The following is a 27,520-nucleotide window of genomic DNA, read 5'->3' as shown; positions in this document are numbered from 1 at the left end:
ATCAAATACAGAAATGATAATTAAAAAAACAAAAAACAAAACAAAACAAAAACAAAAAACAGTCATGCAATTGAGCTCAAACAAAGCAGTGTTAGAGTCTGGAAAGAATATAAATGTTAGTGTCTATGTTTTGATATGATCAGCCTTGCAATGGGATCAGTGATGCATTGTGTATCAGTAATTTATTCACGCTCTGTATTCAAGTACAGTTCTCAGATACTTATACTTTTTTCTCCCTGCTACTTCATTCTTTCATGTCACATTTTATTAAAAATATTGATTCCAAAATTGTTTTCATTACAATCACCTGAAAATTGATATCACCTCTGTACTGCTACTTCACAGAACTTCTTCCAAGACAAGGTGAAAACACTGAGAAGTTAACAGTGTATTAGAAAGAATTGCCACTCTCTACAGACTGGTAAAGCAAAACTAAGTAAATCCATTCACAAACAGACAACGCTCATTATCATAATGTTAAGTTGAACAAAAGAAGACAAAATGAACAGACTACAGCAAATGTAGTTTTAACAGTCCGAGTACTAATCAAAGGGGACCTAGATGTATCTCCCCGTCCTAGATAGGTTCAAATTAAGTGTGACCAATGTTTCAAGTTCTGAGGTAACAATATAAGTATATAAGATAAGATAACCTTTATTAGTCCCATGCGTGGGAAATTTGTTTAAAAAAAAGTGAGGGGAGAGCGCGAACGCAGTCCTCCACTACCACAAATTATGCAGTTGAGATTCCCGCATTTGGGGAATTCACAGGGGTTAGCACAACCGCAGTGCTGGGTGAGCCACCTTCGTGATCATGGTATCTCCCCTGCCAGGTAAGTATAAATATATACAAGTAAATATATATAAAAGTATATGTTTACCTTACTATTTCTGGCTCACATTTTCAGGTTTCAAGGAACAGAAACTGAAATGTGTTATAAACAGTGTACATACAATTCTCCGACAGTGGGGGAAATAATGATTTCATTACCTGCTGTATTTATAGGTTCACTCACTTACAAACAAATAAACAGTCTCTAATTTTATGGAAGTTTTATTTTAATGGAGAGAGAATATCAACCAAAATTCCACAAATTACAACCAATCAATCAATTAAAGATATTCCTGATGTCAACTATGTATGAAGTACACCTGTCTACAAAATCAGGTTCCTTCAATTTCCATTCTAACCGCTCCACCAAAGAGCTGTCAAAGGGCACCATGAACAGGACTATAGACTTGCAAAATGCTAGAACAGGCTACAAGACCATCAACAAGAAGTTTGGTGAGAAGGTGACAACTGTTGATGCCATTATTGAGGAATAGAAAAATATAAAATGACCGTCAGCTGCACTCAGTCTTGCTCTCTATGCAAAGTCTTGGCTCGTGGGTTGAGGGTGATCATGAGAAAGTGGAGCCATTTTTTGTGTTGGTACATTATGTATGCCATTAGGGGTTACCTTTTGTGTTTTACGATATGGTGTGTTGACGGGAATGTATTTAGGGTAGACACACGTAATTAGCGGCAGGTGTGTTGTTGTTCAGAAGGAGCAAACGGTTTATGATAAATGGTGTTGGATAAAGAGAACTGTTGACAACAAATGCAACTGATGGAAGTGGAATACAGATTCTAAACGAACAAGATAAGTACGGCTGGAGTTATCGGACTGTGATAAGTTTCATTCATAACAGTGGCATCGCGTCACCCCAGCCAACGAACATCTCAGTGGCTTCAAGCGTGGGCTCAGCCTCTACAGTGGTGGATCAGCCCCAAACTACACAGGAGAAGCTTGTTGATTATCTGAAGGCAGTTGGAACCACAGTTACCAAGAACACAACTGGTAACACACTATGCGATAATGGTTTGAAATTTTGCTGTGCTCACAAGGTGCCCCTATGCAAAAATGCAGACGTGTAGGCCTATCTTAAGTTTGTAAGACACCATTTAAAGGATTTAGAGAAGGCTTGGGAGAATGTGCTGTGGTCAGAATAAAACCAAAATAGATTTTTTTTGGCTTCAACTCAACCCACCATCTTTGAAGAAAAAAAATTGTATGATGCAACTACAATGATCCCTCCCACTCTTAACCGCATTGGAGGACTCTGGGTTCAGTATCTTACCCAAGGGTACTTTGGCATATAGACTGGAGTAACAAGGGATCGAACCACATTGCTTGCAACTAGTACGTCTTGTGCCACAGCCACCCTTGTTTAGAGAGTTTCTGTAAAGGGGAGTGGCCAAAATCCTGAGATAAGTACAAACCTAGTCACCAACTACAAGCAACATCTTAACACTGTACTTGCCAACAAGGGTTTTTCCACCAATTAATGAGTCATGTTTTGCTTGAGAATCAAATACTTATTTTACTCAATGACGTGCACATCAGCTGATAAAATTAAACTACCATACATTTTAGAGCCTGTTGTAAATGAGCAAACTTAAATGTTTTTTACCCCACTATAAATGAGGATTTTTCTTTATGTGTGAATCATGCAAAAGTACCCTGGAGTGGAGTACCAGAATAAAAATGTACAAACACCAACTTGAACTAGGTTTGCTATTTTACGTACCTTTGCTTTATGCTAAGCTAAACCAATTATGTAAATAAATAAAAGAACTAATCTGTCAAACTGTATATCTGTCAGAAATGTATACAGCACGTAAAATAACTATTGAACAAGTCATGAGTTTACTAAGTAAATATATTTCTGAAAGTGCTATTGACATACAATTTTCACCAGATGCTGGTAATAACACATTTCAATCCACACAAGGTAGACAATAATAAGGTAGACCCTATTATTGTAGGGTCTACCTTACAATATAAAGCGCCTTGAGGTGACTGTTGTTGTGATTTGGCGCTATATAAATAAAATTGAATTGAATTGAGCTAAAGAAATCAAACCACAGATGTCATAAATTATGTGTAAAATGAAAAATGACACAGGGAAAAAGTATTGAACATGGTTACTGAAATGTATTTATAAAAGCTGTTGGTGGTGATGACAGCTTCAAGGCGCCTCCTGTATGGAGAAACAGGAGGTGAAAAGTTGCATGTATTGCTCAGGTGAGTTTCTTTCATACAAACAGTCTTCAAATCCTGAAGGTTCTGCGGGCCCTTTCTGTGAACTCTGAGCTTTAGTTCTCGCCATAGGATTTCAGTTGGATTCAGGTCAGGTTATTGACTGGATCATTCTAGCAGCTTTGATCCCAAACACACAGTCAAGGAAACTCAGCTGGTTTCAGAAAAAGAAAATATTGTCTTCCTGAGATATCCAGCTTCCATTCATTCTTCCTTCAGTTATGTGAAGCGTGCCAATGCCGTATGATAAAAAACATCCCCACGCCGTGATGTTCCCACCTCCAAACTGGGGGGGTATATGCATTGCCTGTTGATCTCAAAACATGATGTGTACTATGGCATCCAAAAAGTTCAATTTTGGTCTCATTTGTCCAGACTATCGGGCGACCGTGGCTCAGGGGGTTGGGAAGCGTATCTGTAATTTCTTAATATCTTAATTTGCAATAGGTGGCAGGATTGCTTTCTAATAACTGATAGATTTCAGCTGGTGTCATCACTTTACGTGGCTTTCTTGCACCTCCCATTGTTCATGTGTTCAATACTTTTCCCACGTGTCATTTCTCATGATTATACATAATTTATGGACACATATTATTGGATTTCTCTGCATGTAAGGATTGGATGGGTTGTTACAGGCATCTAGTGAGAATTTCATGTTAGTAGCACCTTAGAGACATATTTACTTAAAAAATTGGTGAAGTGTTCAATAATTTACTCACTGTATCTTTGTAGGAACTATCTGCTTAAAATACAGTAGTGTTGTGATGGATGAATTCACACACATCATAGCACAATCAGTCTAATGTTAACTTCTAGTTACCTACATGATTAATGTCAATCATTGCTCTGAAATTAATTAAAAACAAAAAATCTATCTTGTCAAAATATGTACATGAAAACAATGTTCACTTAAGGCGGTTCAAGTTGATTACATCACTGGTAAAGCTTTCTATGTTTTAAAGTTCTTTCTAAGAAAAATACATATAGGAAGATATTATATTCCATGTCTTGCAGCATTCACCAACCAGTTTCTGTGTAAGCCCTGTTTCCTGCAACTTGCCTGCAATGACACATGGATCCAATACTGGTGCAAATAAATAATAAAACATTAAACAAATAAAATGTGGTGAATTTAGAAATCCTATAAATAGATAATCAAAATACTTTGTTCAGCAACAGTAATGAATTGTACTTTTAAAGTACTTTTAAAGTTCCAACTGCTTTGGACAAATTCAGATACATGACTCAGTCAAATCCAATGACTACAGAGGCAATAGCAGCCAAATTATATTCTCTTAATCTTTTTAGTCATGACAGTTGAGAGGTTCAGGTTGAAGTGTGTTATTCCAGGAAGCCTGGACAGGGGCTGGTTGCAGAGAGACAGGCTAGATTTAACTGTCCAAAAGTACATTTGTTGTGCAAAATCTGCAGGTTAAACTTCCATCTAAATGAAGAGCAACTCCAACAAATCACAAGAAAATGAATAAATGTTTCTTTCCACAAATGATATTTAAATATTGGGACCTAGCTGCTCACTGATTCACTGGTCAGTAATACTAAACCATTGCAGAAAATGTGCTTATATGTTTTACAGATCAAACTGTGAAAAATAATGTGAAAAACCTTGACAAATTGAAAAAAATAGAAAACAGATTTTTTTGCAGGGTCTATACCCAACAACATAACATGCCTTGGGGCAACTGTTTTTGTAATTTGGGATTATATAAATACAGTAGAATTGAATTTAATAGAAACAGAAAACAACCATATTATTACCCACAGAGTATATTGCAAGAGTTCTTAGCAAGAGTTACCCCAGTTATCATGTTGACTTGGTAACAAAGGGATAGACCGTTGCTACTAATAGTAAACAACTAAGTTACACATGTTAGACAGAGTGAACAAAATAAAATTGAATAGAATATCAGTCCATCAAACTTCACTCATGTCAGACAATCTGACATATCTGATAATCACAAGTGAAAGTACCTTAACTGCAGATAGTGCAGTTCCATCAGGTAGTTGAGTTAAGGTTTATATGTGAGCCAGCATGAATGGCAGAGGTCTGAAATTTGCTCACCTAAATGGAATAAAAATAGTTTTTCATGGTATGTGTTACACCTGTACTTAATCTTTACAAGCCAAAATATCTGCTGTGAAAACAGTCTGTTTTAAAAAGTCCAAATGAACATTTGAGGTGGAATAAACCACTTAGATTATTTGTAAACTTGTAAACTGAGCTAAGTTCTATTTATTAAGGTGAAACTGTATATTACTGAAAGACCAACAAGGACAAAATTCAGTGGTGAGAGATTGTAGATGAAACTTTCTGCTGAAGTTACCATAAAACAGAACAAGATGCAAACAAGAATGTATCCAGGAAACTGACATCTTTGTGAAAGAGCTAAAAGTATCACCACTGTTACCCTTAGGGTGCTGTAGCAAGCTTTTTAGGCTCATGATTAACCTGTTTATTAGAGCAGCGGTCCCCGACCTTTTTTGCGCCACGGACCGGTTTATGTCTGACAATATTTTCATGGACTGGCCTTTAAGGTGTTGCAGATAAATACAACAAAATAAAACCAGTACCAGTACCAAAAAAAAAGATTTATTCATAACACACGGGAAAAGACCCAGGGAAACCGAGTTAACTATAAAAAATAACAATAAAAACCGATAAAAGCCCTGAAGACCATAAATTTCACACCCGAGCCTCAACTCTTGCGGCCCGGTACCAAACGGCTCACGGCACCGGACTGTGGCTCGGGGGCTGGGGACCGCTGTATTAGAGTGAATGTGCAACCAGCCCCATGAGTTTTCTCTCAGCGTGACTTGGGTACATATTAGCTTGTGAGGCAGGAACAGGTCTTTTGCTGCCATGATGCCAGGTCTCTCTTGGAAATGAGTTTTGAATCTCAGTGAGATTTTTACCTGGATAAATAAAGGATTCATTAATAAAAATTAAAAAATAAGCTATATCGAATGTCCAGTCCAACAATGAAATGGGTAGTATTCACTCCCAGATGTCTTTGATAGGCCATCCTGGCAAACTTGAACAGGTAAACCTCAGGCTTACGTCCCACAGAATGGTTTCACAGTAATTTTCTTTCACTACTACAATTTGAGCTAAAATTCTCAACAGTACACACACCAGTAGATCAGGTTGAAGAGGATATATGAGCCTGGGAAAATCATACGAGAATATGTGTCAATGGTGTGGGTGTTCTGAATGATCCGGAAGCCACGGATGCCCTTCTTCTTGGTGCCAGTGGACTCGTTGTCCAAAGACAGATGCACTACCATCTGTTCCTGTTTATCTGATATGTCCTCGGCAACCATCGAGGCTCTTGTGTATCCCGCCAGACTGTTGGCATCTTCCTCACTGTATGTCCCATCAAGCATCATGGTCTTGGTATGGGGCATGCCACATGTGCAAGGGAGTGTCTGGGACTAGGTGAAATAGACAAAAGGAATCATAATTAAAAAGGTTTGATCACTGTTTGAGATGTGTGAGTTTTGAAAAAGGTGCCTGTACCTGTTCCTTAACCTTTTCTCTGAGTTTGCGGTCTTTCCCATCCCTCAAAGTTGTCAGGTAGTTTACGGCAGCGTATTCTAGCACAGACAGGAAGACGAAGACAAAACTGACCCAGAGGTAAATGTCCACAGCTTTGATGTAGGAGACCCTGGGCATGGAAGCATTCACTCCAGTAATGATGGTGGACATGGTGAGCACCGTAGTTATACCTGAAGAGCATACAAGGTCTTGTTAGCGCAGCAGTCAATGAACTACAACAGAAGGTCATTTTAATGGCCAAAAAGAGCTAACTGATTTCCATTTTCACATTTTCACATCTGATGTCCTTAGGAAACATTCAGTTTTAGCAGGCAACAGTTACAATGATGCAGATCCTCTTACCTAATGAGACTCTGGCAGGGACAGCCCTGCGGTCAATCCAGAAGGACACCCAGGACAGCATCACCATTAGAGTAGCAGGGAAGTAGGTCTGCAGTAGAAAAAAGAAGATGTGACGCCGCAGCGTGAAGTTGATGTACAGACGGTTGTACCAACCTGGAGATAGAATAAGTGAGGAATAAGTAAAACACAATATACTTTTCGCTTTATGTGTTAGAGGTAAAACAGAAAAAAACAAGGTAAAATGACAGAACATGAGGAAATTAACAATCAATTAACAATTAAAAGCTCTTGAAAGCTATTTGATCTTTCCTTAGGTTGGAATGGAAGAAATTGCTTCTTCTCATGTGCTTTATAAACATAACAAGTTGAAAAGAGGAGTTTCTGTAATTAATTGATTGATTGCAGTGTTGTGTGGTGGCGTTTACAGAAAGGCAAGCAGAGATGATTATTAGCAACTTTATCACAGTCCATCTTCTCTGCATCATACATGTTAGGCATGGTGGTTATTTAGAAGTAGAATGGAACTCAGAGCCTTCAGTTTTCAGGCTCCTCTTCTATGGAACCAGCTTCCAGTTTGGATTCAGGAGACAGACACTATCTCTACTTTTAAGAAAGAACTAGTGGCAGCAGATGGCCCCGCCCCTCCCTGAGCCTGGTTCTGCTGGAGGTTTCTTCCTGTTAAAAGGGAGCTTTTCCTTCCCACTGTCACCAAAGTGCTTGCTCATAGGGGGTCATATGATTGTTGGGTTTTTCTCTATATGTATTATTGAAGGGTCTACCTTACAATGCAAAGCGCCTTGAGGCGACTGTTATTGTGATTTGGTGCTGTATAAATGAAATTGAATTGAATTGAATGAAGGTGGTTAGCAACTGCAAACTTATCTGTTCTGCTGCTAAATCACTGAATCTTATTTACTTGCTAATGCTAGCTGAGTTTCCATAACACATTGAAATTGATCTAAGAGCAGCAAAAGTCTAAGTTCCTTGAGGCAACTGTTGTTGGGATTTTGGACTATAGAAATAAAACTTAATTGAACTAAAAGCTGAGCCTCGCGTGCTCCTCTCTCAAGGACCAGAGATTTATCCACAATGCACATGTGCAAACCACCAGAATAAAGCTGCTGGCCTCTCAGCCTAGCCAGCTCCAGTCATTGTTACTGGGAGATGGACATGCCCTAAGAGACACACACTTTGCTACGAGATGAAATATGCACAGCTTCCAGCTGCAATATCTGACTGTGGCCACAAGATGGCAGTAATGTAAGGGCCAGATGTACATATCAATTGATAGACTAGGACTTTTTGACAGAACTGTCTGAGATGAAAATTGCTCTACTTTGGTAAGTTTTAACATATAAATTTCTATTTTTAGGTTTGACAAGGCAAATGCACTTGTACTAATGTACTGATGGATAGCCACTCTAATCTGTTTGCCACATGGGCACACAGCCTACCTGTGGGAACCAGAAATCTACTTATTACTTACCTATGTATTTTACTCAGAGACATCCGAATTAATTTATAACTTTGTTATGTTTGCATTGTGTTGCACTGTTTATTTATCTTTCTGTTGATATTCTGGCTCTTCATTAAATGAAACTACCATAAAAATAAGATATTTTTTAATTTCTTTGTAAGTCTTCAAACTGACAAATTCAGCAAGGAATCAAAGAGTTTTTTCCCTCCACTCTAGGAACATGTTTTGGGATTTTTTTTTTAACTTGCCCCACTGAGGTTCAGCTCAGTCAGCAGGATGACTTCTGACTGTAATAGCTGGATCTGGCTGAGCCATCAGCAGACATCAGAGGAAATATGTAAACCTCTCCCAACTTAGTTTGGCTTAGTTTACTGATTAAACATGAAATTAACTCTAGAATCTCTCCCAGATAATCATAATGTTGATGCTAAAACAGGACTTTCATATATGGTAGTTTACAACAACTTCAGATTATTTCCCCTAAATCTTTGGTTTTTGTGGAGCAGTTGTAATAGTGACCAATCTAATATTACACAAAATATGTATGTGTAAGTGAAATCTGGGTTTGTTTTCCTTCTCAACCTGTGCTGCTGTAGAAAGCCAGCCTGGAGGTAGTGTGAAACTTCTGAATCAGGAACTGAGACAGAGAAATCCTGTCATCTGTGCTCAGGGACTCATCGCCACTTTTCCAATAAAGCATCAGGTCCTCATCTGTGTAAGCATCTGCAGGACAGAAAGTAGGAATGGAAACAGCAGTCATCTGAATGAACATAGCTGGACCTGGATAAGCAAACAGAGCAAATTCATAAATTCAATAAAAGCTTGTATTCTGCTGATGGCTGAGTTTCAAATAAGAACTAAACTAATACTAATACTAATAATCAATTCATAATTTAGTAACCAAAGCCCCTTTTTGTTGTAGGTTTGCTCATTTACACAAAAATAAACAGTCTCTAATTTTTATGGTGTCTTTTTAATGAAGAAAGACAGAATATCAACCAAAAAGCTGGCAAGACCAAAGAGCTGTCAAAGGATATGAAGAACAAGGCTGTAGCTCTGCATGATGTTATAGAGGGCTACAAGACCATCAGCAAGAAACTCGGTGCGAAGGTGACACTTGTTGATGCAATTATTTGAAAATGGAAGAGTGGAGCTCAATGCAAGATTTTACTTTATGGGGTGAAGACGATTATGACAAAGGTGGTGGATCGGCCTAAAACTACACGGGAGGAGTCTGTTAACGATCTGAAGGCAGTTGGGATCACAGTCAGCAAGAATACCATTAGTATAATACACTACACTGTAATGGACTGAAATTTTACAGCACCTAAAAGGTCCCCCCGCTCAAGAAGGCATCTGTGTAGACCCACCTTAATTTGGCCATGAACATCTAAACGATTCAGAGAAGGCGGGGGAGAAAGCGCTGTGGTCAGATAAAACCAAAATCGAGTTCTTTGGTATCAACCGTGTTTGCAAAGAGAAATGCTGGGAATGACCCAAAGTCTCCTCCCCACAGTTAAACACAGATGTGGAAACATCATGTTGCGTGACTTTTTTCTGCTAAGGTAGATGACGACTTCACTGCATCGACACCGCAAATCTTGGATGACACCGTCCTTCTAGCATGACAGTCGCCTAAACCACACCACAAGGCAACAAAGGAGTGGCTAAAGAAGAAGCAAATTAACATCATGGAGGTGCCTAGCCAGTCTCCACTTTTGGTTTGGATTTTTGGTTGACATTCTCAAACTGTTAATTTCTTTGTGAGTGAACTTAGAGATTTAGCAGATAAAATTATTATCTCCCCCACTGCATAGCAGCACAAGAAGGAGTCTCATGGTCTAAGAATACTTACAACTCTCCAGCTCCAGTGTACATGTCTGTGAGTCCAGAGGGAAACGACTAAAATCCATGTTGCAAGCTGCAGTAACTGTTACTCTGTGGAATTAAAGCAGAATATAAACCTTAGTAACTCTAGACAGGGGGCCCTTTCTTGCAAGGCATTTGTTTCCTGTCTTCACCTCAGACTGTATAGAACATGACCATCTGGGAAGACCCTTAACATGATGTTGTCAGTAGTGGTGTCGTGGATGAAGGACCTCTTGGAATGGACAAAGAACACATCAGGTACCCATATTTTCTTCACCAGGCGACCATCAAAGGTCATGCTTTTGTTTGTAGCGCTTGGGAATGCCAGCCTTTCATCTTTCCAGTAGTGCCTCAGGTACAGAGTCATGGTGAAGTCCTGAGATAATGGGAGAAAGAAGACAGCATCGGAATGAAAGGGTCTTGCTATCCCTAATTTATTTAATTTTTCCTGGGATTACATCACTGCAGCCAGTGGCTGCTGGATTATTGAAGTTGTTTACAGATAAATGTACAGTAAGCCAAAATGCTGAACATATGTTAACCAAGTACAGTCCACAGGCTTCATTTGGTCCTAGAATACCCTCGTTTTTTTCCTCCTTCATCCTCTACGTTGCTCTGCAGGCAGGAATGGTTACGCCCGTGCATGCCCCCCTCCACACCACAGATAATCTTTTGTCCTGTTCTCATAGTATTACAATTATATAACAACGGATTTATAATGACTAATGACTGTAGCAACATGTACTCTTGGCACCAAGTGAACAAGTACCTTTGATGTTGCATAAGACCAGTTTAAGGGCATGTCTGAGACTTTCACATGATTAATAACTTATGTCTACTAATCAGAGATGATTCCACCTTTAAAGATCTAAAGTATGTATTCTTGCATATTTCAAGTTCATGGTTTTAATAACCCATATACTGGTATACTGGGTCATGTAAAATTTTGCTTCATGGTTTTTTTTTATATATCTCAGTCAAAAGCAAAACTGCTTTGTAAGAATAAATTGAATTTTCTGTCTTTTATTTATTAAAAATTGGATTTAACAGAAACAAAATAGCACATTTTTTCATGTCACTGAATACTGTGCTGAGGGTTTTTGTTGCTACAGTCTGGTATAATTTAGTGTCTAATGCTACCTAATAACAGTGAGTGTTAGACAGCAACTGCTGGAGTATTACAGAGCATGTTTTCTGTCTTTATGGCTGTCATTAAAGCACACTGAATGGCTTGCATTAAGCAATGAAAAGTAAACTCTGGCCAGAAATATACAGTATATTATGTTGTCTAACAGTGGGTTCAGTGATATACATGAAACACGACAGACAGTGACTACACCCATCCATTCATGTTCTTCCACTCATCCAGGCTGGGTTGCAAGGACACCCAGACCTCCCTCTCCCCAGTCACCTCCTCCCGCTCATCTCCCGCTCACAGAGGCATTCCCAGGCTAGCTGAGAAATTGAATTCCTTCAGCATGTCCTGGGTCTGTCCCGTGCCCTTATTCTAGTAGGACATGCCCAAAACACCTCACCCAGGTAGTACCCAGGTATGATCACAGCTGAGGGATCAGAGTGCAGACTGACTGGTAAATCTTTGTTATTATGCTCTTTATCACAGCGGACCAATGCAGCATCTGCATCACAGTAGCCATAGTCCCAGTCCATCTGTTATTCTCCCACTTCCTTCTTCCCTGACTCATGAATAAGACTCTGAGATACTTAAACTCCACTTGGGGCAGTAACTTGTCCCTGGCCCAGAGACTAAAATGACTCCGTTTGTTAAAATTGTGAAGTGACACACAAGCGCGGTCAGTTTTAGTTCAAAATGACATGCCAAGAGCCGCATTATTTAGCATAAGGTCACAAACAATGAAATTTACCACCAGGACAAGTTTTACTGCTGCTGGTATTGTTTTGGTTGGAGGTCATCTCTAAGTTAAATGAGAAAATTTAAAATCAGGAAGTTTGGTAATCCATTTTCTTTTATAACATCTTCATCTGACATTCCAAATAAATTGGAGAGATGTCTAACTCTTCTAAGCATGCACTCTTAAACCTTTGCAATGCCTCTTCCACACAGCAGTAACTGCTGCAATATCAAGCTCAAAAATTAAGACGTGCCTTTTTAGCATTGAAAACTGGCACAATTAGCAGTTGAGTAACTAATTTACAGAAATGCTTGTGCAATATGGTCAGTTTAAAAAAAATCCAGTTTCCATTTCTTACACACAGTTGTCCATGTTCTCTTTGCAAATACCAACAATACTTTCTGCACAGCAGTTTAAAGTCACACACCTCCAAAGATACAGCTGAAATTAATCCTGACAAACAGTTTTTGCCTTGTGTACTTCAGACTGTTTTCAGTGTGTAGGACAGATTTGGGCTGGTTGGCACGTTGTTTATTACTGCCACACTAGAAGGCACTGTGAAACTTTGTTGATATCACATATTTAACCATTACGAGCTGTCCATTTTACAGCGATCATTTTGTAAAACAAAAATAGACCGAGTTGAGGAGGTATTCAGAGTAATTTCACGTGTTGTTGTGTGTGTTTTTGGTTTTTGTTATTAAGAGCTTTGGCAGTATTAGACACTTAATAATAAGGTAAAGCCATGGTTAGGATCAGTTTGGTGCTATATAAATAATATTGAATTGAACTACAGAACACTGACCTGTTACTACCAAAAAACATCTACCGAGAAGAAGTGAATTAAACTATTTCATATGTGCAAGTTGGCACATAAACAATTGTCAGTTTGTCGGCACTAATCAAGAAAAACTACTGGAAAGCTCCATCATTAAGGCCTCTGATATTTAATATGACTTTGCACCAACAAAAAGTCCATAAGTGTGTATACAACATTGCAGTGGCACAGAAAGTCACAATCTCAAAGCCCTGGAGTAAAACCAGTCAAGCCGAGGCAGACTGGTTTAGTCGCTTCCTCAAACACTGCCCTACTCTTGCCATTTGATCACCACAGACCACAAGCTTGGCACGCACTACAAGTTTCAACAGGGAGAATTCTGGCATGTTCTTTGACAACCAGGAGCAGATCATGTTGAAATACAGATTTGAATTGAATAACTTGTGGAACGAAGCAGAAGGTGGGGGGGGGGGGGGGGGAGGGGGCATCATATCCTTTATTCCCTCCAGATTGCTCACGTAAACTCAATCCCATGGACGGGTCAAAATATGGATCTTTTAAAAAGTATGTCAACTCTGCCCGTGATGCCTGGATGCTGCCAAATGTTATTCTAAGGATTGTGGCCATTTCCTTCCCAATAGCTGCACCCCCTACCAACATCCAGTATCGTTCAGGGTAAGTGGCATCTACCCAATAAATAGAGATATCTTCAGGAATTTGAGTTTGCCCAAAGTTTGTCTTCCAACCTTATCTGGGTTACAGGAGTGCCTGGCTCCTCCCACCTCCACTGAACAGAACAGCTTGGTTTGTGTTGAGCCTTATATCAGTAGCTGGCCCAAGGAAGAATGGCTTTGATGTGTCAATGTGTGTGCCAAAGCTGGGCTCTCAGATGATATCAGAAAAAAAAAAAAATCACAATTTTTACTGATATCTCATTGATAACTCTGGGGACAACCAACCCCAAAGCAAGGTTGGTTGTCACAAAGTGTTAGTGTCACCTAATTAATTTTTATTACAATTAATTACAAAAATTTAAAACATACCCATTTTGAGCCAGTACCTTAAGCCTAATGAAGGAGTAGTTATTGAAGGATGTTTTACTGATCAGCAGTTTATGTAAGAGTAAAAATGCCACCCCTGTTCTACCTACACGTAGCATATTTTAGCCATGGTCTCTCATAAATTAGACTTGGACAATGCTAAATTTATTAAGCACTGGCAGATAAAATCTACCCCAATTCCAAGGCTTGACACACAAGTCATGTTAAGCTTGGGTGCTCACAGATAATGACCCTCTGTTTAAAGTCCACATTGTAACACGTTAAGTTGGTGAGACGGGACAGTTTGTGTGTTTGTGTTAAATTTGTGTTATGTTGTGTGATTAGTTTCATTTTTAGGCACTAAGAACTGCTTAGCAAGATTATGGCATGGTTGAAAATTTGCCCCCGGCTGCACATGATACTTATGCTGTGTGTCTAATTGAGGTACCAAGTGGACTGTTGGGATTATTGCCATAACCTGTTGTGTTTCACACTTCCTTCATTGCAGTAATGAAACCACTTTTTTATATAGCTCCAGACATCTGGACATTACTACAGCAGTCTCCTACCAGCTCTGGAAATTTTGATGTCCAAGTCACTGGCACTGTTTTGTGTTTGTGCCACAAATTTAGATGACGAGATGCTGGGTGCACTACAAGAACCAGCAGTTTCCATAATCACTATTCCAGTATTCTAAATGAATGGGGTCACATGTCTGATAACACAGTCAGTTTTGCATGTCTCTTAAACTTCAGTGTCAATTAAACATTCAGCCTTACAGGTACTTTATCCAAATACTTGTTAAGCTACATTTTGTGTAATGCAAATTTACATTTAATGCATTTAAAATACTTACCATGTCTACCTCTGATATGCTGTCCAAACTCTCCACCTGAACGTCCACCCCAACAGGGACAGCTGGACCTTCAGATATAAACAAACAAATCTGAAGTGGTGCCAAAAGTACATACATTCTGTACTTAAGCAGATACTAGTGTTAAAAATACTCCAGTAAAAAGTTGAAGTACTAATTCAACTTCTTTACTCAAGTATGAAAAACTATCAGCTCTGAAATGTACTCAGAGTAAGAAAGTAAAGTAGCTCAGAGTAAGAAAGTAAAGTAGCTCAGAGTAAGAAAGTAAAGTAGCTCCTTGAAGAACATTTTTACCACCTATTTTTATGCAAAACTAACTGAATCCTTTGCTATATTAATGCCATGATAAAATAACATTAGTATATAAGAATACCAACTTTATTTCAGTCTAAATTTTAATTCTAATACAGTTCCTCAGCTTGAATCAGTTAAGTGGAACAAAATAAAAACATAGCTCTGTTTTCTGTTGCCTGCGTTGTAGTGGCTGATTTTGCCTATAAACAGGAAAATGAGCAGGGAAGAGGTTGAAGCAGATTTGTTAAAATCAGTTCAATAAGAACATGTAATTAAAAGAATGAATTGATTTATTGATGAACAGAAGTTAGACAGATGTATTTAGTGGTTAGACTCCGATGGCTCGTCTTGGCAGAACGGAACCCCAGCTGTGAAAGGGACAGGGATGTTCAGTGCTCTTTGAGGATTTACACAACTGAACTGAACAAGATACAGTGGGGCAAAAAAGTATTTAGTCAGCCACCGATTGTGCAAGTTCCCCCACTTAAAATGATGACAGAGGTCAGTAATTTGCACCAGAGGTACACTTCAACTGTGAGAGACAGAATGTGAAAAAAAAAAATCCATGAATTCACATGGTAGGATTTGTAAAGAATTTATTCGTAAATTAGGGTGGAAAATAAGTATTTGGTCACCTCAAACATGGAAAATCTCTGGCTCTCACAGACCTGTAACGTCTTCTGTAAGAAGCTTTTCTGTCCCCCACTCGTTACCTGTATGAATGGCACCTGTTTGAACTCATCATCTGTATAAAAGACACCTGTCCACAGCCTCAAACAGTCAGACTCCAAACTCCGCCATGGCCAAGACCAAAGAGCTTTCGAAGGACACCAGGAAAAGTATTGTAGACCTGCACCAGACTGGGAAGAGTGAATCTACAATAGGCAAGCAGCTTGGTGTGAAAAAATCAACTGTGGGAGCAATCATCAGAAAATGGAAGACATACAAGACCACTGATAATCTCCCTCGATCTGGGGCTCCACGCAAGATCTCATCCCGTGGGGTCAAAATGATCATGAGAACGGTGAGCAAAGATCCCAGAACCACACGGGGGGACCTGGTGAATGACCTGCAGAGAGCTGGGACCAAAGTAACAAAGGTCACCATCAGTAACACACTACAACGGCAGGGAATCAAATCCCGCAGTGCCAGACGTGTTCCGCTGCTGAAGCCAGTGCATGTCCAGGCCCGTCTGAAGTTTGCCAGAGAGCACATGGATGATACAGCAGAGGATTGGGAGAATGTCATGTGGTCAGATGAAACCAAAGTAGAACTTTTTGGTATAAACTCAACTCGTCGTGTTTGGAGGAAGAAGAATACTGAGTTGCATCCCAAGAACACCATACCTACTGTGAAGCATGGGGGTGGAAACATCATGCTATGGGGCTGTTTTTCTGCCAAGGGGACAGGACGACTGATCCGTGTTAAGGACAGAATGAATGGGGCCATGTATCGTGAGATTTTGAGCCAAAACCTCCTTCCATCAGTGAGAACTTTGAAGATGAAACGAGGCTGGGTCTTCCAACATGACAATGATCCAAAACACACCGCCCGGGCAACAAAGGAGTGGCTCCGTAAGAAGCATTTGAAAGTCCTGGAGTGGCCTAGCCAGTCTCCAGACCTCAACCCCATAGAAAATCTGTGGCGGGAGTTGAAAGTCCGTGTTGCTCGGCGACAGCCCCAAAACATCACTGCTCTCGAGAAGATCTGCATGGAGGAATGGGCCAAAATACCAGCTACTGTGTGTGCAAACCTGGTAAAGACCTATAGTAAACGTTTGACCTCTGTTATTGCCAACAAAGTTTATGTTATAAAGTATTGAGTTGTATTTTTGTTATTGACCAAATACTTATTTTCCACCCTGATTTACGAATAAATTCTTTACAAATCCTACCATGTGAATTCATGGATTTTTTTTTCACATTCTGTCTCTCACAGTTGAAGTGTACCTCTGGTGCAAATTACTGACCTCTGTCATCATTTTAAGTGGGGGAACTTGCACAATCGGTGGCTGACTAAATACTTTTTTGCCCCACTGTATGAGCAGATGTTTCATGAGGTGTCCTGGCTGATTTCCATCCTCTACACGGACAGTACACTGTTTATGCTTTATATTATACACTCTACAGCTGGTAAGGTTGAATAACAGAACAGCAGAACAGCATGAGAGAGGTGTGGAGTGGCATGAAGACTGTGGTGGGGCATAGCCTGCGGTGTCATGCAGGGAAGGTGGACATACCTGCACGGCATCCGCAATCACTTAAATATGGTACTGGGCCCTGCAGTACTGTTGTTGTTGTCAGTGTGTGTGGCTGGCAGCGAAAGAGAGCTGCAGCCAACTGTGTGTATACAGCAACCAGCAAATAAATGATGCTGCAAAGCATGAAGGTGCACCCGAGTCTGCTGTGGGTTTGTTACAAAGACAATCACTGGATTCAAGCCATCCAACAGCAGGGGAGCTGGGGGTGGTGAGGACAGAGCCAACGAGTAGAATGTGCTTTTCAACAGATTCAACACTGCAGTGAATGCTCAGCCCCCTACTGACTTGCCTGTAGCCACACCACCGTCTCTCCCTCCCTCTCAACACTGCATCGTTGCCTCCTTTTTGAGTCCTGACACCCCTCCCCCACCTATCACACTAACGACCAGGTTCAGAGGCAAATGAGGAGACTCCACTCAGGCAAGTTTGCTGACCAGACGGGGTGAGTCCTCATGTTCTCAAGGCTTTGTCGAGTCTTTCATAAACTGTTCATGTTGAGTATGAGTCTGCAGAGGGTCCCAGTGCTGTGGAAGATGTCATGCCTTGTCCCTGTACCAAAGACGCCATGTTCCAGTGGTCCCAGGATTACAGGCCTGTGGCACTGACTTCCCACATCATGAAGACCTTGGAAAGACTCATCCTTGACCAGCGACCTATAGTCAGACCACATCAGGATCCCCTTCACTTCAGAGGAGCTGAGGACACCATCATCTACCTACTCAGTCGTGTCTACACCCATCTGGACCAGCCAGCGAGCACTGTGAGGGTCATGTTTTTCGACTTTTCCAGTGCATTCAATGCCATCAGACTAATCCTTCTGGGTGATAAGCTGACAGCGATGTAGGTGGATGTGTCTCTTGTGTCCTGGATTGTTGATTATCTAACAGGAAAACCACAATGTGTGCATCTTCAACACTGTGTTTCTGACAAGGTTATCAGCAACACAAGGGCACCAGAAGGGACCATCCTCTCCCCCTTCCTCTTCACCCACTACACCACAGACTTCAGCCACTGCACAGAGACCTGCCATCTTCAGAAGTTTTCTGAAGATAGCACGAGCAGAATCATCTGCAGCTCAATGTGACAATGACCAAAGACTTGACTGCAGACTTTAGGAGGACCAGGAAACCCGTGACCCCTGTTTTAATCCAGGGGATCGATGTAGACATTGTGGAGGACTATAAATACTAGATAGATAAGTACACATAGATAATGAACTGGACTGGGTTAAAAACACCACTGCACTCTACAGGAAGGGCCAGAGTCGTCTCTGAGGACTTTGAACATCTTTTGGACAGTGCTCAGGATTTTCTATCAGTCTGTTGTGGCCGCTGCCATCCTCTATGCTGTTGCATGCTGGAGCAGCAGGTTGAGGGTTGCAGATGCCAACAGACTCAATAAACTGACGACAAGGCCAGTAATGTTGTGGGGACGGAGCTGGACTCGGAGACGCAGATGTTGTCCAAGACAAGGACAATGTTGGACAATACCTCCGACTCACTCCATGATGTGCTGGCCAGTCACAGGAGCATGTTCAGTGGGAGACTTAGATTACCCATAATGCACCACTTAACATCACAGGAAATCATTCCTGCATGTGAATATCTCTGTACAACTCCTCCATCTAATGCACAGTACACAGTGCAATAGTTACACACTCTTTTGCATATGTTCTACAGTAAAATAACAAATAACAACGTTTTACAGTTTAGAGTAAATGTCTGTTATATATTTAATCTCTGTAATATTCTGGATATTTATAATTGAGCTATTTGTATATATATTAGAGCTATTTCTTATATTTCTTACTGTAATATATTGTATTATTTCATTAGTTCAGTCTGTTACTGTTGTTATCTTGGAGCAACAGTAACCCACATAATTTCCTTAGGAATTATCAAAGTATTCTGATTCTGAATTTACTGAATGAATCTCAACATCATCAGTTTAACTTCAACTTAATCACTGCTAGCCTTTATGTACCTAACTGACCATGAGCACCACAACTGCTGTGCACCAGTCCGACACACTATTCTTTACTTTGAATCTGTCACAGTACAGCAAACTAACCTGTTTATTGTGCAGTAACCTGCAAAGTATTTTCATGCAACCTTTCAATAGCACAGTCTACCTTCTCAACATGAAAAAATGCAATGACCCATTTGAAATTACCTGCCACTTTATGTTCACTCTTCTTCTATAGGACTAGCTGGTACTGCAACTGCAGTTTATGGAAACATGCAGTTGTTCTGGTATTGTGCCAAAAAATAAAATAAAATAATAACAATGATAATAAATGAATAAATAAACACTGGCCCACTTTAACCTCTGACTATGGCACATCCCTTTCACCCTTGGTGATTAATACATGAACGGGACTGTCTTCTGTGTTACTGTTTAGGCTCAAATCACCGTGATTTTTAAAGTTAAAATAACACATTAAACCAAAGGTAACAAGTCTGTTTTGAAAATGTAAGGAGTAGAAATTACAGATACTTCTTAAAAAATTAAGGGAGTAAAAGTAAAAATTACAGTACAGTTCAAATACTTCATTACCTCCCACCTCTGTAAATAGTATATTACAACACTGGAAATAAGACAATGAGAATAAGTAGAACCTAAAGTACTTTCATTATTGTCTTTAGTCTTTATTGCCCAAGGATAGAAACTGTGCAGGCGCATATCTGTGCACAGAGGAATAAGCACACTTAAAAAGCTATTTACAAATTAATAATAGTGAAGACATCTATTAAAATCACATTGCTTTTGAAACTTTATCCAAAAAGTTAGAACCCTGTGCATACTGTAAATAAAAAGAGGTACAGATGATTTTCTAATATTCTCTATATTCAACTGAAATAATAAAATGGAAAAAGTAACCAGATTGTCACTGACATTTGAAATCCTGCAAACAAATTTTAAATTTGTTGTTAACATATTTCAAAGATGCTAAGACAATGATTACAAGCCCAGGAAACATGCTACCTTATTAAGTTCACCTTGACCTTAATAAGTAAGTAATTAATAGTAATAGTTCATCATAATTCAAAAGACTGAACAAGGCCTATACAAAAAGTTTAACCAGTAAATAATAGTATTTCTCATTGCCAAACTGCAAAAAAACTAGATTTCATCATCTATAGTACAAATTCTTAGAGAATCAAGAAAAATCTGTGCATAAAGGTCAAGCTGAAATAATTGGCTAGCAGGTAGCACTGCTGTCATGGTCCAGGGTCGCTGATCCAGTGTTTTAAGTTTTTGTTGTAGACTCATTCTTCTTTCTTTTGGATTTAAAAGATGACTTATGGTCAAATTTTGTAATATTTAGTTTTGAGTATAATATTTTGTAGTGCATCTGAGTTCTGTTTTAAGATTTTGGTTTCTTATTTTATTATGTTATATATCTGTCGTGTCCAGTCTGTCCCAGCTTCGTCTTTTTGTTTTGTCGTCACTGTCTCCTGTGACATGTCAGTCTTGTCTCCTTTTTTATTTACCTTTCTTGTTCCCCCATAATGTCCCTGTATCTTTCTGTCTTGTCTCCATGGTCCCTGTTAAACTGTGTCCAGTTTCTATGTCATAGTCTTGGTTGCAGTGTTAGTTTTATTTTGACAGTCCCTCATCTTGTGTGCATTATATTTGGTTTTGCTTCCCCTTGTTTAATTAGTCAGATTCAATTCAGCTGTGTTTGCAGGTGTTGGCACTCTGACATAATCACCTCTTGTTTATTTAAAGCCTCGGTTTGCTTCTGTTATTTGTCACGTCCACCCTCAAGCTGTGTCTCTCGCTGTGTGCCTCCAGTTAGGTGCCTCTCGTCAGATTATTTGTTCCTGCTTTATGTTATGTTTACTTTGAAGTTCTCAGCAGTAAAGCTCCTTTTGAATTTTAAATCTTGCTTTGTGAATCCTGCATTTGGGCCCTACTCTCAACACCACACAGTGGAGCCTTGACAACAGCTTTAAGAAGCGACCTAGATCTATATTGACTCAGAAACTCTTCTATAAACTATTGCTTATGAACACAGTTTGTCACTGCATCCACAAATGCAAGTTTAAACTCCAGCAGGAAAACACAAGATCTCAAAGTTGAACACTGTCCTGAAAATGTCTTCCTTTTGGCCAGACTCTGGTCTGACCTAAACGAAGACATGTTGAAAACGATGGACACCGAATCCTGAGGGGTAAGGTCTATGGTGCACTAATGCACATTTGGTAACTTGCACATCTGTAAAGGCAACAATAAAACTGAACTATGCACAGGCATTTTTTTCCATGCTTATATCAGTAAGATGATGACAAACTGGACATCCAACAACATGGCCCCATGGCAAAACAGCATGCCTGCCTACAGTTCCCACTGAAATTATTGGGTACATTTTGAAATTTAAAAAAAAAGAAGCCAGTGAGGGCCCCAAAGTGTTGAGCAGCTGAAATTCCACAACAGACAAGAACTTTTGGCTTTCATAACTATAGCATATTGTCTCATGAATGGGTAAGTGTCTAACTGTTTGTTTCTGATGACACAAACTAAGTGTGCTAAGATCTTCTTTGATTTCAATAGAAATGTGACATCAGATGTGATGCAGTCACTCTTATGATCTGCAAACTTGCTTTCAGTGCATTCCTTACACAATCCTAGAATAACAGGCTGGAGTATCCCGTTAAAGCCAGTAGTAATAACTGGTAATTTCACATGAAAGGTTGAGTTAGGCAGAACACAGCATTCTCATGTTTGTTCCTCTGTGTTGTTTAGCTGATGAGATGATTATATTTAAGGCCAGTCTGGGATTTAGAGGGATATGGAAGAGTATCCTAGCAGGCTCATAACAGATAGAAACAAATTCACACAGCAGTCTGTCGTTTCTGTATGAAAGTCACATTGGCTGCTGTGGTGTTGTTAATCTCTGCAGCAGTGAGAGAGTCAGCCTTACATAACTGGTTGCACAGCAAAGCTGCTACCTGGAAGAAGGGATAGTAACTCGTGCCCAGCTCCAGCTGTCAGTGTTCTCCCCTCTCTTACTCACATCATATGTCACATGTCACGTTCTGGACTCACTATAACTCCTCCTGAAGACACGCCCCTTCAGCTGACATAACACTAGATGCCTGCAGAGAAAAAGCCTCAGCTAGCAGTGCTTTTGGAGCAGGATTGCCTAATTTCTGGCTACAGTCAAAGTCCATTTTGAGCCAAACAGAGTGACAAGGAAATAGCGGTGGTCTATCCAGAGGACGAATACAAGTTTTCATGTTCAATAAATTACTGAGAATGTAAAGCAGGTATCCGTTCTTCTTCCAAACATTTATAGACTGATGAGATAGTTGCATGAAGTGTCCTATGTGTGGATTTGCCCACAAATCAAAAGTGCATCATCACTATGGATCCATCATGCTACATTCGTGCTGTGGAAATGTGTTTGATTTCTTATTTTTTGGTATATTTGTCACAAATACATGTTTGAGATCACAAAACAGTATGTACAAAATGTGCCACAGTGTTGGCGTGATAGGTTTTCACCCAGGGGAACCAGGGTTTGCATTTCCTGTTAGTTTAACTTTTGTTTAAAATTTTAAAAATACATAAACATATATACGTTTTCAGTTACTGTTGCTGTTAGATTGGAGTCATACAACTGTGTAATCTTTTTTGTAAACATAAGGAAAGTCTAGTCAACTAGTAGACTAACATTTGCTCATTCTAGAGTAAAATTATTAAACAGATTTTATTAGTAGTAGTAACGCATATGCTTTTACAAGTTTGTTTCTTGGGATGAGCCTTTCGTTTTCATTTCTCCATTATCATCAGTAAATTTCAGCTCATGTCATAGGGAAAAATACTTTTGCTGTATGGCCTATGGAGCTCTAAGGACCTTGGAAAGAAAAGCGACTGGACTTCTTTAAGTTTCTTGAAGACATTTCACCTCGTATCCAAAAAGCTTCTTCAGATTTAAGGGCAATTGTTGGAGAGTCCAAGGTATTTAAGCCCTAGTGGGGGTGTCCCACTATTATTGACCCCTGCTGAACAGGGTGATCCGAAGGGCCAGCTCTGTTCTAGGATGCCCTCTGGACCCAGTGGAGGCGGTGAGTGACAGGAGAACGGCGGCTAAGCTGTCATCCCTGATGGACAACATCTCCCACCCCATGCAGCAGACTGTGACAGCACTGAGCAGCTCCTTCAGTGGGAGACTGCGGCACCCACGGTGTGGGACGGAGAGATTTCGCAGGTCTTTCCTCCCCACTGCTGTCAGACTCCATAATAAAGACTTTAACTGATCAAGCACACACATCCATACATATGCAATAATACTAAGTGCAATAATCCTTTCTGTCATCGTTGTATTTTTACTCAGTTGTATATAGTATTTGTATTTGTATTCTATTTTTATCTTATTGTATATTTATTTTATTTTATTCTACTGTATATAGTATTTTATTTTATTCTATTCTGTACAGTTGTGTACTGTATTTATTCTTATTGTATTCTAATTTTTGCCTCATAACTTTTGCACTGTCCACTCCTGCTGTGACAAAACAAATTTCCCACGTGTGGGACTAATAAAGGTTATCTTATCTTATCTTATCTTATCTTAATCCTGTGCCTCAGCACATGTGGGGCTGCTATTTATCTAGTTCTTTTGTGTGCTAAATTGACCAAACCCAAACCAAAAAACCAAACCCCTCCATCAATCTTTCCTTTGTTTCTATCTATTCAAATGGTGCAGTGCGGATTTTAAGGAGTGTCTCCCTACATACATAATGTGATTGATTCTGAAGCATGAGTTCATTTTTAAATACTAATCAACTGCTTTTTATTTTTTCACATATCTAAGATTGCAGCTGTAATTTTTCCTAGTCAGCCTTAGTTTTGAGAGCTTGAATTATTATCTTGTCCGTTCACCAGAATAGAGAGAGAAAACACTTTGTCCATTCCATGCTGAACTCTGTGTGGATTAACAACTGTAAATCCACTGTTGGTTGACTGTGCTTAGATTAGACAACTAGGCCTGTGCATTAAGCAGTGATTTTACTCTGCTGCGAACATAGACACAGACAGCTGGAGGAATAATCATTCCTGTTATACTTCTTTGAAGTCTTTGCAACACATGCATATTAAGTGCATTGCATTGCCTGTGGAACATAAAGTCCCCGCTGATGGGGCCGCACATTCCTAAAGAAATTGTCGTGCACGTAGATGTCCACTCCAAACCTCATGCTCCATGTCTAATGATGACATTTATGCAAACCTTTGCAGTTCACAGACAATGAAAATGTAACACACAGTAAAACCAGAAAGAAATCCCACTGCAGAGTTCCTCAGAGTGACATTGGTGACATAAAAACCAGACCGTCTCAATACTACAAATAGAACCAATCCATACAAGTGTATCTGCCCTGTTTTGTAGACAGTCATGAAGGTGGAGCTACATAAATACATTGCAGATTGATGTCATATGAAATATTCCAAATATTTCACCAAACTGTCTGCTACTGTTCATCTATTAAATGTGTCTCACCACAGTCCAATGGGAGCAGTGCAGGTGCTTTAATTATAAGCACAGAAACCTTATTAGCTCTCCTTATACACTGCTGACGATAAACCTTGTGTACTGTCACACTCTGATATACATTTTAGAAGCAGTTCAAACACAAAACCCTTCTTTCATTAGTTACACTGCAGTCGCTACTTTTAAAGCCAGAAGGGACTGCAACAGCTGGTGCACACTTTGACTTCTTCCTCATTTAAATGACTGCACGAGAGTCTCACAGGAGTCACGTGTTAAAGAGCACAAGTGATCATGGAATGAATCTTTTTTAAACTAAGGGTTACAAGGGTCAGTCAAGAAGGAAAGAGTCAGAGTGGTATCAACATTGACTTTAGGTTGAACAAAATTTGGAGAAATAGACTGGGAGACTATGTTAGTGAAGCGCTGAGCTGACATATCCAGTTGCCTCTGTAGGTTTTCTATATTTCTCAGAAAACACATGTCTTTAAAGAAATCAAGAACACATTACTCTTATCATGATGGAAATTAGCAGCTATTGGAGCTTACCTGCAAATGCGGGCCTCATGGTGAAATCGTGTTCATCAATGCGCAGGAGGTGGCTGGTCTTTACCTTCCGGCTTTTAGTTCCATCCACAACTTTCTTTGATAGAGGACTGATGACAAAAACCAGACAGAGAAAAAAAGGGGAACTAAAAGATAGGATTAAGAAGTAGTGAACGTTTGCTAAAAGCAAAAACTGTCAGGTGCCCATGACTCAAATCATTCTTACTCCTCATATTCGTCAGTAAATGATTCCTTCATATTGATCTTTCAATTTAGCAGTGGTGAACAACATCCACAATCCTCACTCATTGCAAAACACATACCACATTTTCTATGAACCCAACATGATGATGATTAACAGCTGAACATTTGGGCTTAATTAGAAGGAGACTGCTCTGTGACAAAATAAGTCAATAGTTCAGTTGTGTAACCAGCTTATTATTACTTATTACCTTTATGATTTAAAACTAAATGACCTCTGCCTACATGTGTGAGCTGAACCTGTCACCCTGGTTGCCTAGAAACCTCAACTTCCTAATGTGATAATTTGTCTATACTAGGCCAAACCATCAGCTTTCCTAACTCTGACTAAAGAAAGGACAAAGAAAGTAAAGATGAAATCAAGAAGTAGTACCACACGAGACTCTAAAAGTCGTGTGCTGTTTACTAATGCGGACGTTGTCACCCTTAAACTAGAAAGACTGCTGTTGTTTTATTAATGGTCACAATGATAATTCTGTTAGGAACAAACAACCATTACACTATCCAAACAACAATAAATAAAATAAAATAATATCTAATATCTTTTCAAACTTTGCTTTTATGACCCGTAATTAATTTGCAAATATTTTTTCTTGAAATTTACAAATGTAATTGTGATTGAGTGTGATGAATACATTTATAATTATAATTATTATTATGGAAAGATTGTGGTCACAGTTAAAAACAAATGTGAACAATTAATTGCAACATTGGAATGTTGGGCATAAAAGACAAATGTGTTACACACCTGTCCTCCATCCTGGTCTCAGAGCCTGGCCTTACAATAACAACAGTGTCAGGTGTTCCAGCAAGTTCCCTATAAGACATATATTTATATTCAAATGAAAAATATTTAGGAACTTTGTGCATTAATAAAAGTCAACTAAATTAAATCACACAATATATTGCAAAGTTACAAAATATAACACAATAAATCTAATACATATAAATAGCTCAATTAATAAAGACATTTTACTCTTAAATCTTGTGGGAGGTGAGTTGTTGCAAGTTAAAGTCACACAGTTAAATGCAATGCAAAGGTTGATGGATGCACATTTCTGAATTTTGGTGACAAAATAACACACTATACTAAGTTGCTGTCACTTGTGGTATGAATGGATCATGTATGAATGGTGACCCTTATGAGTTGCAACCAACTCTATTTACATATAAAATGAAGGAAGAAAAGCAGTTAGCAAGTGTCCAAATAATTATGATCCACAAACACTGTAAGAGCCCAGTTTGAGGTACAGCAAAAATAAAATTAAAAAACGAGTATTAAAATACCCTGAGAAACTACTGGATGGGCAAAAGGGACACAGGGGAGACACAGGGGAGACACAGGGGAGACACATAGCATGACGGTTTATGACACGACCAGGAACTGAGGGAAACTGGGGGATTAAGTACACATGTGACATAATTAACTGGAGCTGGAACACACAAGAAAACACGAGCTAAATCTGAGAAACAAGACTGAAACTAAGCTGAGCACAAGGCACACAAGACCAGGGACTGGTGGTAAATTAAGACAGGAAGTGCAGAACGTAGACTTGACATGTAAACAGCCAGAGAGAATGCTGATATACAAGAGGGATGCTTGGAAGGAAAAAACACAAAGATGTGATTAAGACAAACTGGACATGAGGGGGAACTAGCTGAGACTAGAAACTAGAAATATCCATAAGTGAACTATGAACAATGGGGCATAATATTAAACATAGGGGGAGACTAAAACATGAGAAGCTGGAAGGAAA

The 27,520-nt window shown here is 39.4% G+C and overlaps 1 protein-coding gene and 1 pseudogene across 1 annotated transcript in view; both read right to left on the bottom strand.

Moving 5' to 3' along the window:
• Window positions 1-694: 694 nt before the first annotated feature.
• Window positions 695-840, bottom strand: LOC113007206 (U1 spliceosomal RNA; annotated as a pseudogene).
• Window positions 841-1,035: 195 nt separating this feature from the next.
• LOC113006943 (gamma-aminobutyric acid receptor subunit rho-2-like) overlaps window positions 1,036-27,520 on the bottom strand; it is a 28,202-nt gene continuing 1,717 nt past the window's right edge. Inside the window, exons 2-10 of the mRNA XM_026143209.2 lie at window positions 26,512-26,580; window positions 25,506-25,612; window positions 14,890-14,957; window positions 10,497-10,720; window positions 10,331-10,413; window positions 9,058-9,198; window positions 6,999-7,151; window positions 6,618-6,826; window positions 1,036-6,532 (exon numbers count right to left, since the gene is read on the bottom strand). Coding sequence (XP_025998994.1) covers window positions 6,218-6,532; window positions 6,618-6,826; window positions 6,999-7,151; window positions 9,058-9,198; window positions 10,331-10,413; window positions 10,497-10,720; window positions 14,890-14,957; window positions 25,506-25,612; window positions 26,512-26,580 — 1,369 coding nt within the window. The 3' untranslated portion in view covers window positions 1,036-6,217. The remainder of the gene's footprint in view (window positions 6,533-6,617; window positions 6,827-6,998; window positions 7,152-9,057; window positions 9,199-10,330; window positions 10,414-10,496; window positions 10,721-14,889; window positions 14,958-25,505; window positions 25,613-26,511; window positions 26,581-27,520) is intronic.

Source organism: Astatotilapia calliptera, chromosome 15 (assembly GCF_964374335.1).
Source record: "Astatotilapia calliptera chromosome 15, fAstCal68.1, whole genome shotgun sequence".
In the NCBI taxonomy this organism is placed as follows: Eukaryota; Metazoa; Chordata; class Actinopteri; order Cichliformes; family Cichlidae; genus Astatotilapia; species Astatotilapia calliptera.
This window is presented reverse-complemented; position numbering and strand designations above follow the sequence as displayed.